The 19,896-nt window shown below is 38.6% G+C and overlaps 1 protein-coding gene across 1 annotated transcript in view; it reads left to right on the top strand.

Moving 5' to 3' along the window:
- The first annotated feature begins 17,562 nt into the window (after positions 1–17,562).
- ASZ1 (ankyrin repeat, SAM and basic leucine zipper domain containing 1) overlaps positions 17,563–19,896 on the top strand; it is a 47,558-nt gene continuing 45,224 nt past the window's right edge. Inside the window, exons 1-2 of the mRNA XM_036077137.2 lie at positions 17,563–17,667; positions 18,057–18,156. Of these exons, the coding sequence (XP_035933030.2) occupies positions 17,563–17,667; positions 18,057–18,156 (205 nt within the window). The remainder of the gene's footprint in view (positions 17,668–18,056; positions 18,157–19,896) is intronic.

The raw sequence follows: 19,896 nt of genomic DNA, 5'->3' as shown, positions 1-19,896 counted from the left end.
TGGCTGCTAATCATCTCGAGCCAGGGAAGACCGGGATAGGAAGAGACATGATGCTGTCTTCAAATAGTTGAAAGGCTATCATAGGGATGAAAACATTAGGCTGGTTCTGCAAAGTCTCATGGAAAAAAAAAGACCCCAGGCTAGAAGGCCAAAGAAGAGAGATCTATTTTCAACATAAAATTGTATGTCTGACTAGCCTAGTGATGAAATGAGATTGCACATTCTCCTTGTCACTTAAAATACAGATTGAGGGACAGTTTGCTGCAAGTGGATGTTGTAATAGATAACCTTGAAGCCCATATGTCTGGCTTTAAGAGTGTGGCTACAGCACACGATGCAGAACAGTATAGTTGCTGTCTGTGAAACCAGATTAAAGAAATTAAGGTAGAACTCCCATAACATCTTTATTTTTCTCCTAATAGAATACATAAACTACGTAAATTCTTATCTGCTACTATTTATATGTTCAGACTCTGTGACCTCCACTTTCTAAAACAGTACGGTAATTCTCTTCACCTTAAATTTTCACTTCCAAAGTTTTGAGGGGAAAATCTCTATTTCCAATATTCCAAGATTTGTCAAATAAGATTCTACTTCTCCTAAGGATAGCCTTCAGGTTTTAATTCCAGTCCTTTCCTTTTCTACCTTCATCTACTCAGAGGAAAAGTTCTCTATTTGTTAATTGAGGGAAAGGGGGACAGCAGATATCCTCCAATTCTTTGTTTATTCTAAAATGTCATTCTCTATACATTTTCCTAAAGCTCTATGTATTTCCTGAAATTCACTGATCAAAACTATATGAATATTTCAAGAGAGAACGTAACAGTAAGGTAGTAGTATACTGTATTGCTTAATTGATTGGAACCTAGAGACAGACCTAGTTCAGATTCGATCTGTACCACTAACTAAAACATGTCAGTTAAACTTGTTAGGCCCCAGTGTTCTCATCTATAACTGAAGATAATAGTAGTACCTGTCCCATTGTTTGTTGTGAGGATTAAATGAGATATTGTCCATAAAATATTTAACATAGTGCATGGCTTAAAACCTACACTTTCTTTAAAAAAAAAAAAAAAGTATATACAATGGAATATTACCCAGCCATAAAAAAAGAATGAAGTTTTTTTTTTTTTATTTAAAGATTTTGTTTATTTATTTGACAGAGAGAGACACAGCGAGAGAGAGAACACAAGCAGGGGGAGAGGGAGAGGGAGAAGCAGGCTTCCCGCTGAGCAGGGAGCCCGATGCAGGGCTCGATCCCAGGACCCTGGGATCATGACCTGAGCCGAAGGCAGATGCTTAACGACTGAGCCACCCAGGCGCCACCAAGAATGAAGTTCCGATACATGCTACATCATGGATGAACCTTGAAAACATGCTAAGTGAACGAAGCCAGTCACAAAAGGACAGCTATTATATGATTCCACTTACAGGGGGTATCTAAAATAGGCAAATTCATAGACACAGAAAGTAGAATAGAAGTTACCAGCAGCTAAGGGGAGAGGGAAATAGGGAATTATTGTTTAATAGATACAGAGCTTCTGTTTGGGATGATAAAAGTTAGGGAAATGGAAAAAATTATGTGATGGTTGTGCAATATGGTGAAGTACTTAATGCTACTTAATTACACCATTAAAATGGTTAAAATGGTAAATATTATGTTATGTATATTTCACCACAATGAAATTACTAAACAAAATTTTAAAAATGTTTAAATTTTAAAAATGTTTAAACCATCATTTTTACCTTCCCAAAATCTCTAGGGAAGGTCTACACTGACTCTCATAAGATCATGTCCCCACAATGATGATTCGAATTATTTCTAGACATACGCCTTATCTTATTCTGAGCCATACAAAAGTTTAACTATCTTTTTTTGTCTTCTCTCCTAGCTTTTCAGATTTTAAAAACCCCTTTGTTAATTTTTACGACATCCATATAAAGCATTTGTTATGTGATTATGACTTGGTGATTTAATGTAAGTGCCTGATTTGTACATTTTTAACACTAACATCAGCATTTCTTACTGAGAAAGCCAGCTACCGAACTTTTTTTTTTAATTTTTTTGTTTTTTATTTAAGTAATCTCTATGCCCAACGTGGGGCTCAAGCTCACAACCCCGAGATCAAGAGTCACATGCTCCACCACCTGGGCCAGCCAGGCGCCCCCAAACTTTCTTTTTAAATAGGTAACTGTACCAACTCTTTGTTACTGGTTTCGAAGTCAGTTCCTAAATAAAACAAAGCTTTTCCTCCAACCCTATAGTCTGTCTTAAGAGATAGATTCTGGTGTGAATGGGTAAGTGTGGATGTGTTTTGGGATGTGTGTGGGGAATGGTGGGATGCAGCAGGGAGAAGGACGACTTTGTCAAAGGCTTTATTCTAATGTTAATAAGTTACATCTACTTGTTCCTCTTTTTTCAGAGAGCTATTTATCACTTCACTGAACTCACCCTGATTGGGTGGTATGATTTCCCCTTACGTAAATCATTGTGTTCATCCCCCAATAGATTGTATTTGCTTAAATGTTCAACAATTATACCATTCATTACACATTCTACCAGCTTCCCTGACCTTGAAGTCAAAGCAAGCAATCTGTAATCAAAGAGGGCCTCCAATGGAATGCGTTGCATGGATCGATTACACAGAATTTATTTGTAATGATAAGATACACATTTTAGTCAGCCAATGGTAGTTACATTAATGCTGCTTGAAAACACAAAGTCCTTCATGAACACCACTTGGCCAAATTATTTTTTTCTTAATCTTTAGTATTTCCAACTCCTAGTCAGACATTTTATAATATATACTTATTATTATGTATATACATTTTAAAATCCTGGATATACATGCAACTTGTTTCTCAAAAACTATATATTACATCCAATACTTAACAGGCACCTGAAGATCTAGAGGCAAAAACCCACAACACTCTGAATACAGAAAATACATTCTCTTCCACAGAACCTAGTTTTCTGTTATCAGAAAGTACTCCAAGTTTGTGGGGTTTTGTTTTTTTTTTTTTTGATGTAATTTTCATTAACAGAAAAAAAATGCAAAATATTAAACCTAATTCTACCCAGAGGAATATATTCTGAAATTTCCCCTGGATATCCTTGGGCCAGCAGCTCACATGCCTGATTACAAAAATGTATCTATGTTGGGCCCTAAACTACTCTCAGCGTAAAGAACAGAATATAAGAGCAACTGAGCTTGATCACAAGATGTATTCACCACAGGCATTCAATCTATTGCCTTACACATTTACATAAGCATTTCAGGAACCTTCTGAGAAAGAATTTATCCTAAGGAAAGAGAGAACTGAGTAAACCCTCTTGGTCCAACAGAAAAAAAAAAAAAAAAAAAGGCAGTGTATTATGGTGGTTAGAAAATGGGATTAGGAGGGGTGCCTGGATGGTGTAGTCAGTTAAGCATCCAGCTCTTGGTTTCTGCTCAGGTCCTGATCTCAGGGTCCTGAGATCAAGCCCTACGTAGGGCTCTTTTGTCTGCTTTTCCCTCTCCATCCCCCTATGCCCTCCTCCCCCCACCTCCCCCACTCACTCTTCTCTCTCTCTCAAATAAATAAATAAATAAATCTTTAAAAAAAGAAAGAAAGAAAATAGGATTAGGAGTCTGTCCTAGGTTAGGTTCCTTAGAAGAGCCTGAGATGGGTTCCATTGGGGTGTCCTCTCAAAAGTGAAAGAAATAGAATAGGTCAAAGGAAGCAAGAATGTGTCTGAGATAGAGACTAATTTCAGTTTGATCCCACAGGAAGCTCTGGAGCATAAATTGCACCACAGAATTAGCCTCACCTTGTTGCAAATGGTTAGCCCTTTGTAACCCCCTATGTAATTCAGTCATTGTTCAATGGAAGAATCTTAGTCCCCTGGGAGAGAGCAATTCACTGAGTTTAATCTACTGGAGGATGGGATGGTCAGCCAGTAAAGTGGATCAGGTTGCAGGATCAACATCTACTACAGGATCCAACTAATCTGGCTTTGAATCCCACCATAGAGCTACTAGCTATTCAACACTTGCTCTCTGACCTGTGTTCTTTATCTATAAAATTGGAAAATAACACTTGTCTCTCAAGATTGTTTGGAGAATTAAAAAAAAAAAATGCATGCCTAGCACTTGGGCTAGTGCTAATCAAACAGATATTTTAAAAAATACTAAGTAGTTAGAAAGCAGAAGTGATTGAAAGAACAGTATGATTTCTCTCATTAGGACATGCTGCTTAGCCAAGTTCTACAAGTAAGGAAATATTTTGGGGGTCCCCCTCCTGCAAAGCATTACACAATAAAGGTATCTTGCCTCTTTTCACAGACATCTGTATAATCACCAAGTTCCCAGCAACTCAGTGGTAGCACTTAAGAAAGAGCCAAGGTGGTGGGGGGAGTCCTGTGATTCTCATGAGAGCAATAGCCTTGCCCAGAAGATATAGAATAAGCAGCAGAAGTCATGACACCCAGCGAAAGGAATCTAGAACAGGAAGAAAAGAGAAAATGGTTGAACCCATGCCAGAGCTGACCAAACTTATTTGTGAAGACATATGAGACACCTGTTGGGGGAGGAGATGCACCCAACACAAGACTCCGGTCCTACAATAGCAAGGGGATGGTGATGGAGTCAGATAATGAAGAATAGTAATGGATCCCTAGGGATTACAACTCGCATTTTCATTCATGTTGGGATATATGCCTACCTTACAGGTACAGGCTGATGGGTGACATTTGTGATTGGCATCCCATTCAGCTGGCTTGCCTGGAGCATTTCTCTAGAGTCGTAAGATACATCAGGAATAAAACACAGATTCCTGCTATCGCATATACCCTAGCAGGGGATAAACATAATAAATAAACAAATAATATCCTGCAGTATGTTAGAAGGTGGTAAATGCTATGGAATTAAAACAGAGAGAGTAGAGTAAGGCATGAAGGAGCAAGTTGAAGTATTAAATAAAACGGTCAGGTAATGCACAGCATGGTGACTATAGTTAACAATGCTATATTATATATTTGAAAGTTGCTAAAAAAGAGTAGATCTTCAAAGTTCTCACCACAAGAAAAAAAATGTATAACTATGTGTTGTGATGCATGTTAACTAAACTTATTGTGGTCATTTCTTAATATATACATATATCAAATCATTACCTAAAATGAATGAATACAATGTTAATATGTCACCTCCCCCCTCATATATATATATATCATGATATATATATACACACACACACACATATATATAAAACATATATATAGGGTGGTCATGATAGGCCTTTGGAAGAGGGTAAGATTTGAGCAAAGACATAAAGGGGGTGAATGATTAGTTTAGTGGTTTAATGGATGTCTCGGGGAGGGGGGAAGCATTTCAGGCAGAAGGAACAGCTACAGTAAAGAAAAGTCAGCAGGGGCGCCTGGGTGGCTCAGTTGTTAAGCGTCTGCCTTCGGCTCAGGTCATGATCCCAGGGTCCTGGGATCGAGCCCCACATCGGGCTCCCTGCTCGCGGGAAGCCTGCTTCTCTCTCTCCCACTCCCCCTGCTTGTGTTCCCTCTCTCGCTGTGTCTCTCTGTCAAATAAATAAATACAATCTTTAAAAAAAAAAAAAAAAGAAAAGTCAGCAGAGAATCTGGTGTGTTTAAGGGAAAGCAAAAAGAGGAATATGCAAGGGGAAGAGTGTTACAAACTGAGGTCCCAAGAGTGACAAGAAGCAGCATCGACGTGTGCAGCAGGGGATTAGAAGTGGAAGGGCACTGCAGGGTTGTTGCTCATCCTCTTTCTTTCATGACCTGGCTCCTGATCCCCATTAGAAGATTGGTAGATCAGAAGCCACAGCTGTTCTGTTGTTCTGTTGTCGAGTATCATCTTCTGCCTGCGCTTGCCTTTTGTTGTGTTTTGCCTACTTGATTAAACTCGCTACCCTCTCTCCCATCCCCTGGTGCTAACTCCTACTCAAGGTTGTGACATTCTTGGGATTTCCCTACAACCAGCGTATTTTTCTCCTTAGCCTTTCCGCCTGCGTGCTCCCGGGGGTCCAAGGGCGTTCCACTATTGCATTCTTCACCATGCTAAGGAGTGGGTGCTGTAGTCAGACTTTTCAGGCAACTCCCAGCAAAACATAAATGCATTAAACAGGGCTTTTGTGTGTACCTTTGCCCAGCAAATAATAGTTCACCTTTGCTTCCTAAAAATGGAGAATTTGATAAAATGACTCTATCTGGCAGATGATATTTTATAGTAAATACATTTACAGTATAATATGAAATACTCCTTTGTGCTTTTCAAAGCCTTTTTTTTTTTTAAGCTCTGTGCCCAATGTGGGGCTTGAACTGATGACCCCAAGATCCAGAGCCCCATGCTCTATTCACTGAGCCAGCCAGGTGCCCCTCTCAAAGCCTATCTTGGTGTCAGGCAATATTTGTACAACTGTGGAACAAAAGAGACTGGGTTCAAATCCAAGCCTCAGACTTAGTGATTCTAATCAAGGTATTTAAACTTTCTAAGCCTCGGTTTTCTCCAGCAAAATAGGGCGGACACATAATTCTCAGGGTGATTTCCTGACTTAAATAAAAGAGTATGAAAAAGGCCCCACATATTGTAGGTGCTCAATAGTAACTCCATTTCCACCTTAAATATGCCTTTTCTTCTTTGTGTTGTTGCTTTCCGTTTATCTTGCTGATAACACTCAGCATAAAACTGTGGAGTTTTAGAAGATCTATTCTTTAGCTCATTACCTATTAATAACTCATATAGGCCTGGCCAATCTGTATACTATGCAATCTGGACACGTATAAGAACATAGGAAAAACAATGGCCATAAAGCCAGGTCAGAGCAAGGAGACAGCTGCTTCTCTCTCCCAAAATATAATAAATACCATTCAAATAGCCCCCATTTGGAGATCTGTTTGTTCTCCAAATAACAAATTGTGAGAGGTACATTTCTGAAATTTTTCTTGGAGGCCAAAAAAATTCCATCTACACTACTGGTCTATGTTAATATAACAATTCCAAACATAGCTTTAAGCCGAAAACATGCAAGTTATAGTTTTAATTACTGCACACATATAAATACAAATTTTTTAATAATAAAAATGATATGAAATGATAAAAATGATATGTGCCAGAGGTCATTTTCTACAAGTTCACAGCAACTGTTTTATGTGTATTCTATGGCAGCAATGACTGCATAAATCCGTTTTCCAGAGTTAAATTGACATCTTCCATAAACTCACAACACTGAAAGACGAAAGCTATTTGACATGGTGGTATGCAAACAAGAAGTCTACTAAAGGGAAATAATGATCTATTTGTTTATTTACAAAACTTTGTAGAAATTTAAAAAGTCAATGTTGCCTATTAGAAAAGGAAAAAATTAGTAAGGAAGAAAATTAATTTGATTACAAGAAACAAAAGATTGACTCCAACCGAAAAAATACTTGACATAAATGATATCGGTAAGTTTTTAATTTCTTTCAAGCAATAACAACAAAGTGTACAATTCATTTCCTGCAGAAAATTTACAATTACTTGGGGTAATAGTTTATATAAATAGAGCCATAAAAATTTGTCAAAATTTCAAGCAACCAATAGAACTAGCTCTTATAAAATATGGTACTTCAGAGACCATTGTTAAGAAAGGAAATGAAGATATATTTAAATGCTCAATTTTTTTTAGATTTTATTTATTTATTTGAGAGAGAGAGAAAACACGAGTGGGGGGGAGGGGCGTTGAGCAGCAGAGGGAGAAGCAGACTCCCTGCTAAGCAGGGAGGTCTGATGCGATGTGAAGCTCTATCCCAGGACCCTCAGATCATGCGCTGAGCTGAAGGCAGGTGCTTAACCAACTGAACCATCCAGGCACCTCTTACATGCTCAATTTTAAAGTTTTAAGCCTTTGCCTAGGTAGGAAAATTTTTAATGTAACACTAGTTTGATTCTTCTGTAAATTTATTTAAAATTTGTCCTAAAGTAAAAACACCTATACTTGCAGGTGTCTAATGAAGAATGCCCTGGCTTTACGTAGATCTGAGTTTAAGTCTCTGATCCCTTTAACACTACCTTGATCTAGTATTCTCAATTATCAAATGCAAATGGTCATACCTACCTCTGTCTTTTTCTTACAGGATTTATGAAGAAATCACGGGTATGAAACTATGCATGAAAATGCATAGAATTCTTTGAAAGAGAGTCTTTACAAATTTAACTATGGGGTTTATTATTATTAGTCAAGTAAGAAAATATAACTGCAATAGCAAATATTTATTTAATTTTTAAGTAATACTTTGCCTGTTGTAAAAAACAACATGGCATTCATGAGTATGTTAGGACATGATATGAGAGAACATTCACACGAGAAGACACAATGTGGTATCATGTAAGGCTTTATTTCCATAATGTAGAGGGGTGGCTGAGAAGAGCGTGGACTCTGGAGGCAGACCACCTGAGTTGATTCCTGGTTCTATCATTTCTTAGCTTTGGACCTTGGTCAAGTTTCATAACTTCTCTACGTCTCAGTTCCCCATTTGTAAAATGGCAATAAAAAACAGTACCCATTTGGTAGGGTTTTTATAAGGATGACATGGGTTTGTGACAGTCACTGTTGGCTGCTTAACCCAACACCCTTCCTCAACCTTCTTTTCCCTTCTCCTGCTCCACTATGAAGCCTAAAAAAATGTAATACTCGATTTCTCAATCTCCCTTGCAAGTTGGGATGCTAAGTGACAGTGTCAGGAGAGGAAACAAAAGCAGAAATCTGTTGGAGCTTTTGGAAGGCATTGCCTTCCCGGATAAAAGGAGACGGATGTGACCGGGACCATCTTTTCCTTCCATTCTTTGGCTTTCCACACAAACACACTGCTTGGAGCTGAGAGAGATAGCTTACAACTAGGAGGACAAGGCCAAAAGGATAGGATAAATGCTGCCAGAAACCACTGCCACCAAACCAATGTCAGTTGCCAGACTCCTTTTAACATGAGAAAAATGAACTGTGTGTTTTTCAATGATTGATATTGAATATTGTAGCTAACAGCATTCCCAACTGGGGAAAAAAAAAAAAAAAAGTATTTCTAACTGATATAGAATTAACACATGTAAAATGCTTGGCATAGTTCTTAGCAATGGTAAATATTCAAAATATTTTAGCTATAAGTTTTATTTTGCAGTTAATTACATGTTGTGTATATCACCCACTTGATATTCATTAATTCATGATCTGTATTTGTCTGGTTTGTGTGTCTTGTCTTACAGTTTCAATATAGAGCTGTAATATTATTTAAAATTCATTGCATTTTAAATACAGGATAAATTTGATTGTTTATTGTAACAATTAATCTAAAAGCCCACTTTCTGCTATCTATTTTAATTCAGGAGCCCCTTATATTTGTTGAGCTCCTCTTACTGTTCATCAGTATGTCATGAATTTAAAGATGCTCTTTAGTTGAGTAAGTTTTGGAAAAGTTGCTCTGGAATTTCATAATTAGCTAGCTAACTATTAATTCCTTTAAAAAAATTTAAATTTAAATTTAAAAAAAACTAGTAAATTTTTGCAGTGTTTTTGACGCAAAAATATTCTGGCATTTATGACCTTCTACTATTTCCCAGAAGTCTACATCCATAATGTTTTGTTGGAAGTAAGGGTAACCATACTCATAAGGCACTCTCTTACATGATGCCTATCTGCAGTACAGTAGCTTTGTGAGTATACATTAAAAATCTAGAAAGAAAAACTAAAATAAAATTACATGGAAAAAAATTTTTTAATGTACAAAGGCTGCCTTTACAAGTGAAGTAAATAATGGGGTAAATTTTCTAGTTAATATAAATAAGAAACATACAAAATTGAAGACAATTATTTCAGGAAACTGATAATTCAGTTGTGAACCTCTATCTAACTCTCTACTTAACACCCCGTTTTAGAGTTGATTAGCACTCTCTACATTATGAAGTACAAAGTGATACTCTTGATTTCAATAGCCACCCACACCTACACACACAGAGACACACATATCCCTGCTTTTCCACCCATTTTCTCCCATTTCTCCCATTCAATCATCACTCACTCAATTTTTCAGGACTAAATTTGAAGACCAATCCTGACCCCATCTTTCTTTTTCAGCTCACTTTCCATCTCCCTGATGCCTCCACAAAACATACATACCCTGTATCCGACATCTAGCCACCTACAGAGATAACTGCTCCAGATCCAGCCTCCCATATCCTTCTATAGTCATTTTCAAACCTGGGCTACATATCAGAATATTTGAAGAAATAAACATGACACAAACAAACATTTTCATTAACCATTACTTCTTTGTATTATATTGGTTAATGCTTGTTAACCAATACCCATTTTCATCATTTCCTGATGATTATTTTCCTCTTTGTTTAAGGATGTGTTTTGTTCTTTGATCTAACCATATTCCTAAGGAAGAAAATAGATCCAGATGAAGATCCATTCCTGTTTTAATAGTTTAAATTAAACATTCTGGGTTTTTTTATATCTTCCTAATAGATATAGATAACTGCTCTAGATCCATCCCCTGACATCTTTTTTCCACAACCTTTTCCAACCCTGGCTACATATTAAAATTGCCAGAGGAGCCTTAAGAAATATCAACTCCTGGACCCTATTCCCAGAGATTCTTACATAATTAGTTTAGATTGGGTCTGGCTAGAATCACCTCCAGAGGATTCTAATATACAGGTAGGGTTGAGGACTTAAAATATTGTAACAGACTCGGACTGGTATTCCTGATTCTATTCTTGTCCTCCTACTTACTTTTCTCCTTGTAGCCAGAATAACCTTTTAAAATGGAAAATCAAGGGGCAGCTGGGTGGCTCAGTCAGTTAAGCGTCTGACTCTTGGTTTTGGCTCAGGTCATGATCTCATGGGTCATGGGATTGAGCCCCACGTCAGGCTCTGAGCTTAGTGTGGGGTCTGCTTGAAAAGATTCTCTCCTTCTGCCCCTCCCTCTGCTTGCTCACTCTCTCTCTCTCAAATAAATAAATCTTTTTTAAAAATAAGAAATCAAATCTTTGTAACTTCCTATCACACTAAGAAGAATACTTCAGAGAGGTCTTCCCTGAAATCCCGATTTTAAAATCCCAGTTGCCTCCATTACTCTCTACCCCTTCACCCGGTTAATTTTTCTTCGTAGAACTTATCATTACCTAATATTTATTTATATATTTGTTTGTTCCTCTTACTACCCTCTAAACATTCGGAGATTAAGGATTTAGCCTGTCTTCCTTGCAACTTCATCCTCTATGCCTAGAAAATATAATGGGAGCCCAGTAAGTATTTATGGAATCAATTCATACCATATAATAATTTTTAAATACTGCCTCTCTCTCTCTCCTTGACTGTCTTGTGAATTTTAGTAATGAAACATGAATTTTAATAATGAAAAAAATGTATTTACCATTTTTATGCCTCCAAAATTATCCCTAAAAGAGGCAGTTAACCCAACTGGATCCCAGATGGGATTAAGAATTAGGGATCCCAACAGAATATTTTCAAATTGATGTAATGTATGGTGACTAACATAACATAATAAAATAAAATTTTTAAAAAAGAATATTTTCAAATTATTGAAAGTGATACCACACATATCACTATAGAAAGTAAGCAAGAATTATTTTTTAAAATGTGATAACATTAAATTTAAAACAAGTTCCTCACAATATACAGCATCATCATGTGTAATGGTATAATGAATTGTATTAGCTAATCATCACTCATGTCTGAGTCAAAGCTTAAAAATTAAACAACAAACTAAAAATGCCCAGGAACTAAGGAGAACCTAAATTTGAATAACTTTTATTTCTCGGATCCTGCTAGTTTCTTGCCCTCTTTGTTTTACCAGTCTCCTGTCATCATTGAACCAAGCAGAACACTACAGCTATTAACAATGTGGGTAGGTGGCTTTCTGACCCACTCCAGGAAGTCACCCTGGGGGAATTCCCAAATCACTTCAGACAAAACTAAATAACCGATTTCTTATCTGTCCAGGAATGAAGCCGTGATTAACCTGTAAATGAGTCAACATTTATTCCGAGTCTGATTTATTAGTCAGATGAAATCAGCTTGGGAAAGGAGCACTACAGTGTGAAAGTGAACACCCACGGGCAAAACGTGTATCCCCCCCACAAGGAGAGAGTGCTTTTGTGGGCATCCCTTTCCCACTCTGGAGCCAGAGCCTGGTGTGAATTCTGACCGTCCCACTTAGCAGCTGCATGATCTTGGGCAGTTTAGATCAACTTTCTGTACTTCAGTTTCCTCAACTGTAAAATAGACATATTCTATAATGTGTCTTTAAAATAGCACATACCTCAAAAAGTTACAGTGAGGATTATGCGAGTTAATGGATATAAAATGTTTAGATGAGGGCGCCTGGGTGGCTCAGTTGGTTAAGCGACTGCCTTCGGCTCAGGTCATGATCCTGGAGTCCCGGGATTGAGTCCCACATCGGGCTCCCTGCTCAGCGGGGAGTCTGCTTCTCCCTCTGACCCTCCCCCCTCTCATGCTCTCTGTATCTCATTCTCTCTCTCAAATAAATAAATAAAATCTTTAAAAAAAAAAAATGTTTAGATGAGTGTCAGGGCACAGGGAAGTGCTACCTCAGTATTAGATAGTAATTAATGACTAAAAGCATGGACTGCAGAGCTGTTTCCTGAGTTAGAATCCCAGCCCTACCAGGTGGATGACCTCGAGAAAATGACTTTGCCTCTCTGTGCTTCCATTTCCCCTTCTGTAAAACTGAGATAGTATGTACCTCAATCGGGCTGTGAGAGTATTAACTGACTTTGTACAAGTAAAGCCCTTAGAACAGTGACTGGCCTATAGGAAGTACAATAAAATGAATTTATTATCATTATTGCTTTTATCGTTCTATCTTTAGGCTATAGTTCAGTGTAAGATTTTTGAGGCATTGATTTCTTCCTAGTCTTCTGCCCCTAAGATTATTATTTCTCAGTCCCCTTTGCTGCTTCTTTTTCTCTGGTGCCTTCCTAAAAGAAGTCATTCCCTAAGGATATTCTTGGCCCTTCGATCATCTCATCCTATCCCTTCTCCTGTAACAATATCATCGCTCTAATAGAGCCATTATTACCTCTTAGGAAGATGATTTCTAAGGCTAAATTGATAGTCTGGGCCTCTCTGGGGAGCTCCCGACCTTATCTGGACATGGATATTCCTCAGGCATTTCAGACCTCTGGGCAGAAAACTTATCTGTTTCCTCAAAACATTTTCTTTTTCCTGTGTTCTTACCACATCAGCTTTGACTTCTCTCTCTCCCTCATCCTTCATATACAATCCCTGAATCCTATTGATTTCAATTCACGATAAATTTTGAATGTATCCTCTCCTCTCCATTTTTCCTGTCCTTTTGCAGTTCACAATTACAGTAGCCTTCTTTTTCTTTTTAAAGATTTATTTATTTATTTTAGAGAGAGAGATTGTGTGCAGGGAGGGGGAGCAGAGGGAGAGAGAGAGGAATCTCACGCAGACTCTGCACTGAGCACAGAGCCTGAAACAGGGCTCAATCCCACAACCCTGAGATCATGACCTGAGCCAAAGCCAAGAGTCGGGACACTTAACCCACTGTGCCACCCAGGTGCCCCACAATTGTAGTGACCTTCCAATGGATCCTGCCACCTTCTGAAATCACCTTCTGAAATCAATACCACACAATATTCAACATAAAAAGAAAATTAAGTATAGAACATACCACAGTGTAGATCTGGAAAACATTATGCTGAGCGATATGTATAGTGCACTGAATTAAATAGTGCCCCCTACCCCAAATTTATGGCCACTCAGAACCTGTGAATGTGATCTTATTTGGAAATAGGAATTTATTTGTAATCAAGTTAAGATGAGGTCATAGTGAATTAGAGAGAGCCCTAAATCCAATATGACTTACAAGAAGAAGAAAATTTAGACAACACAGACATGTAGAGACAGAGACGCACAGAAGAGAATGCCTTATAAATATAGAGGCAGAGATTAAAGTGATGCATCCAGGAGGCAAGGAAAATCAAAGATTGCCAGCAGGCAACCACCAGTAGTTATGAAGAGGTGAGGAAGGATCCTCTCCTAGAATCATCAGAGAAAGCATGGTGATGGTGACACCTTGATTTCAGCCTTCTAGCCCCCAGAATGGTGAAAAAATAAATTTCTGTTGTTATAAGCCACCCAGTTTATGGTAATTTGTTATTGTAGTTCTAGGAAACTAATATATAGGGTATGGATATCACATTTTGTTTATCCACTCATCAGTTGATGGACATTTGAGTTGTTTCCACTTTATGGCTAATAGGAATAATGCTGCTATGAACATTTGTGTTCATGATCCATTTGGAGTTAATTTTAATAGAAGACATGAAGGTTAGATAGGTTCATTTTTTTTACCTATGGACATTCAGTTGATCCAGCATCCTTTGTTGAAGATGTTAAGGAAGCTCCACTGAATTGTTCTTGCACCTTGGTCAAAAATCATTTGGTCTTACTTGTGTGGGTCTATTTCTAGCTTTTCTGTTGCGTTCCATTGATCTATGTGTCTACCCCTTCTCCAATACCACACAGTCCTGATTACTGTAACTACACATTAAGACTTAAAATCAAGTTGAGAAATTCCTCCTACTTTATTCCTCTTTCTCAGAATTGTTTTAGCTCTCTAGTTCCTTTGCCTTTCCACATAAATTCTGTAATTATCTATTGTCATGGTCTGTTCAGGCTGTTGTAACAGAATACCACAGACTGGATGACTTACAAATAAGAGAAAATTATTTCTCACCATTCTGGAGGCTGGGAAGTCCAAAATCAAGGTGCTAACAGATTCAGTGTCTGGTGAGAGCTCACTTCCAGGTTCATAGAGCATCTGGTTGTGTACTCACATGGTGGGAGGGGCAAGGGAGCTCCTGGGGTCCCTTCTATAAGGGCACTAATCCCATTCATGAAATTCTGCCCTCATGACCTAATCACCTCCCAAAGGCCCCACCTCCAAATACCATCATTTTGGGGATTAGGTTTCAATATATGAATTTTAGGGGAAAGGAAACACAAACATTCAATCAAAAGCATGTATATTTACAAAAAAGAAAAATCTTGCTTTTAATAATCAGTATGTGTATTGATTATTGTGTGTAATCAATATGCGTATAAAATAACAATATGGGTATAATTCCCAAATTTATATCTCTAAGACCAGTCTTTCTCCTGAGCTCCATACTTGAACATCCAACTACCCACTTGACAGCTACACTTCAGTGTTTCATTTTGAATACGTTAATTTTGAGATGCTCATTTCATCTTCAAGTTTATCCTCTGGTCTTCCCCTATCTTAGTAAGTGGTACCACTAATTAGCCAAATGCTCAGACCAAAAACCTTCTTTACGAAAGAGTTTGAGTGCTTCAAATACACACACACACACACACACACACACACACACACAAGAATGTCTTTCATTAGTTGAAAAATATTTAATGTTATATTGTTCTTAAAGTAAAATCCAAACTACTTACTTAAGTCCCATAAGGTCCTCTCATTACACACCACTTCCTTCATGATGGTCCAACCTCAAGCCTCCTTTCTGGTCCAAGCAGGGCAAGGATGAAGGTGAAGTAAGTAAGGTGCCCAGATGCAAAATATAAGAATTGCAAGGTCCTTCCTGAAGGAAGTGCTTCCTAAATTTTGCTTGTGATGCAAAACAGTATGGTTGCCTTTGATGCCACCAGCTTAAAGAAGTCTCACTTGCCCATCTTAGTCTCAGGCCTGGGTGCAAGCTTTTTCCTGCTTTCAGGCCTTGGTACTAGCCATTTCCTCTGCCAGAACGCTCTGCTTTCTGACTTTTTATGGCTGGCTCCTTGTCATTCAGAATTCTACTCAGGTCTAACTACCTTATCGAAAATAATAACAATAATAGTCGTAGCTAAAATTTATTTACCTCTTACATTGAGACTAACCCTATGCCAAGCCCATGACTTTATTTACTTTATTCAAACAATGCTATATGGTGAGTACTATCATTCTCTCCATTTTACAGATTAGGAAAGTGAAGCAGAAGAAAGAGGCTAAGTTGCTAGAGGGCACATAGCTAACAGCAATAAGTGGTTTGGCTAGGAAACCTAAGTGGTTTGATTCCAGAAACCCAGCACACTTACCTCCTTTGTGGCACCTCTAATTTGCAATAACTTTATTTATTTGTTTGCTTGCTTATTGTCTCTCCTGGTTAAAATGTGAGCTCCTTGAGGCAGCTTGGTTTATCTTTGATGTTGTCTCCCCAAACCTAGTTGTGCCTAGTTGTACTCAACAATCCATAACATTTATTGAAGGAATGCATTTAGAAAAGGTGGGGCCCAAAATAACCTAACTACTTAAAAATACTTATCTGTGAAAGTATCTTAAGGAAACAATTTCAAAATCTTATATTGGAGACTCTCTAAGAAAAAAAGTACAACAAAAACTTTTAAAGAATGGTGTATGGCTATTTTCCTTTTAAATCATCTTGATGGGGCGCCCAGGTGGCTCAGGCAGGGAGCCTGCTGCTCCCACCGCTTGTGCTCCCCCCCTCTCTCTTTCTTTCTCCGTCAAATAAATAAATAAAATCTTTTAAAAACAATCATCTCGAGGGATACAAACGTGACTTACTTCTTGATGGATCTAATTTTCTGTGGCAAAGATAATTAATGTGTTACCATTTCATCCAGAAGTTAGATGCAGAAAAGCCAGTTTGAGGTTGGGTGGCTTTCACCTGGAGTTGTTTATTTACTTGCTCTCTGAACGTTTAAATCACTTCTTCTTCCTAGCACTTTGATCCACTCTCTCCCCAAACTCCCCCTTTGTTGACTGACTTTTTCCTTTAGGGCATCCATAGTGTCTAGCTGGGAAGGTGTTTTGATGGTTTGAAGTTTCCAAATCTAAGCTGAGATCTGAGGTCACATGAAATTTAAAGGAAAAAGAATTCTTCCTTTGGGATGGTATTTTCTCCTGGCTCCTTTGTCAACTACCGTTTGACGGCTTTCTGAATGCAAGGATGGTGCTCCTATCTGTATTGTGACCAAGAGCTGTCCCTCTCCCAGGGGGTCGCTGGTTAGACAGGCTTTCTCCCTCATCCCGAGGGAGCGGCTGAAGGTGATAAGGGAGAAAGCCTAGTCTTACTTGGCATTTTAATCCCCATTATGCTCCACCGAAAGTAGGGCATTCCTTGAAGAGCAAGAACTTCATCAAACAAATACCCTAAAAAGAATGAAGAGTAAGTCCCTGAAAGGAATGGAAGCAGTGGCTAGAAGCGTGGGACCGAACCTTGTCAGGAGCTTCAAGTCCACCGGCCCTACCACCTTAGGCACGGTTGCACCTCCCTAGACCACAGGGCTGGTTGCTGGATAGAGGGAAGGTGAGGGCCATTACGCATGCCCACGCGCCTGCGCCTAAGGGCGCAAAAGACCTCTTGCTCGCACGCACGCCTTCCCGCGCAACCCTGCGTGCTCCCCCAGTGCGCAGGCGCCAGGGGAGCGGGTGGGCGGTGCAGTGTGCTTAGAGAGAGGTCGGCGGGCATGGCGGGCATGGCGGCCGCCGCGCTACGCGGGCTGGCAGTGGCCGGTGGAGGCGAGAGTAGCGAGAGCGAGGATGACGGCTGGGAGATTGGTTATCTCGACCGGGCGGTTCAGGTAGCCTAGGAGGCATTTTTTTGACCGCACCCGGATCAACACCCCCTGGCCCTTGAAGGCCCGACCTCGTGAAACCTCTTGCTTGCCTGTGTATCCCTAGTGGAAATACAGGCTTATAGACTCCCAACAAACCTGGGGTTTTCCTGTTCCCTTTTGTGCTTTCCATCAAATGCTTCTTTAGGCCGTCGATGTAGCTCTTCACTTGGGTTTGGACCCATAGCATTACACCCATTCCCTTTAAAGATAATTTTAGACATGAATTCCTTACGAATTTGTATGTTGCACTCCCCCCGCCCCCCAAAAAAGATGTACCTGAAACCAGTCATTGTTTTCTGATGTAGTGGAAATGAAAATATGTATAACAATTTTTTTAACTTTATCTTTTTTAGAAATTAAAAGGGCCATTACTCCCTGAAGAAAAGAATGAAACATTTAAAAAAGCATTGACCACAGGAGATATTTCATTGGTCGAGGAGCTCCTAGAGTCTGGTGAGAGATAAGGGATAGTTTCAACCTGACACAATTGTCTACATTTACAAGGGTTCCTTATTTTAAAAGGTTTGAGTTGCTATTCTAGTGGAAGCACAATGAATGTTAATGTATCGAGTGTTCTATATATCTTACTTGATTCTGAGTTCTCTTTGCCTTATTTTCTTCTTCTACGCTCAAATTTGGAATGCCACCCTGTTGCTTCCATCAGTTCTTCGACCTCCTTCAAGAAGCCTGTTCTGATTAATCCTACCCCACTCGAGTAATTCTTACATATTTTTCTCAGCATTTACTGTCTATACTATTATTACATGTTTCTCCAGAATTGTTTCTAGTTATGTATATTTTCGTTATGTTCTTTCGTTGTGCTAAGTGTCTGTGTAATGGGGCCTGAGGTAGGAATCACAATATGTGGATATCTGTTCCAGCTTTATTGCCTGCTAATTGTGGTTCCTTAGGAAAGTCATTTAAACTTCCAGCGCATCAGTTTCTTTATGTAAAACGTCATAATTCTGTCCAGGGTCCTGTACCATTTTTCTGTGATCAAATTAAATATTAATTTTTTGAATTACCTGACGTGGGAATGTGAGTTGTTGATAATAATGATTGAAATTATCCAAAGGAGTAACAGGCATTTACTATCTACTTGTAAATCCAAAACATTCACACAGAATAGATAAATGAGATTGTATATAGCAAAATGTTTTTCTTTTATGCTAGAGACATTGCATGATTTAGTGGAAAAAGAATCATTTCGGAAACAGTACAGTTCTGGGTTTGATTACTAACCCTGCCACCTGATGGCTTTGTAATCTTGACCAAGTTACTTAACCTTCCTAAGCTTCAATTTCCCCCTTTTAAAAATGGGGATGCATAATATCAGAGGGTTTGGGGGTGTATTAAAGTGAAAGAATACATAAAGATCTAAAACATACAGACATTATATAAATACTAGCTGTTGTAACAAAAAAGAAGGATCTGTGTGACTTTGTGGACAGTGGAACTTGAGTTTGTAATTGAAGAATGAAACTAAATAAAATTTGAATGATTGAAACAGCCTTAATACCTAATATGAACACATGCAGGAGTGTGCATAGTGCTGGATGGGATGGAATAGTTAAAAATTTGTTTTAGAAAAGAGAATTTGCCTTGGGGCTTGAGTTTGTAGTAGGACTAGGTGCAGTGAAATGATGGAGGCTCCTGAAAGATTGGGACTTGAAAAGACCTACTGGTGAAGTAGATATTTAGTCAACCTTTTAAAATTTGTTTTTAATTACAAACATTTTAAAAATTAATTTTCAGAAGCCAATAATAAATATGTAGGTATAAGTAGAAGATAACCTTTTTACCCACTTTCTCCCCCAGTACCCCTGAAGTCTTACTTCCACAGGTAACTCTTAATTTAGCATTTCCTAGTTTCCTTCCAGATGTCATTATTTCACACTTTAAAAAATATTTTTAGTTTTTTGCCTTCCAAAGTTATTCTTGGTTTTGATACATATTTCTGCACCAATTGAGAAGTTTGATAAAAAATGAAAGTTCCCAGGGCGCCTGGGTGCCTCAGTTGGTTAGGCGACTGCCTTTGGCTCGGTCATGATCCCAGGGTCCCGGAATCAAGGCCCGCATTGGGCTCCCTGCTTAGCGGGAAGCCTGCTTCTCCCTCTCCCACTCCCCCTGCTTGTGTTCCTGCTCTCGCTGTCTCTCTCTCTGTGTCAATTAAATAAATAAATAAAATCTTCA

The sequence above is a fragment of the Halichoerus grypus genome, chromosome 12, assembly GCF_964656455.1.
Source record: "Halichoerus grypus chromosome 12, mHalGry1.hap1.1, whole genome shotgun sequence".
Classification (NCBI taxonomy): Eukaryota; Metazoa; Chordata; class Mammalia; order Carnivora; family Phocidae; genus Halichoerus; species Halichoerus grypus.
Note: the sequence above shows the minus strand (reverse complement) of the source record. Positions and strands in the feature narration are given on the sequence as shown.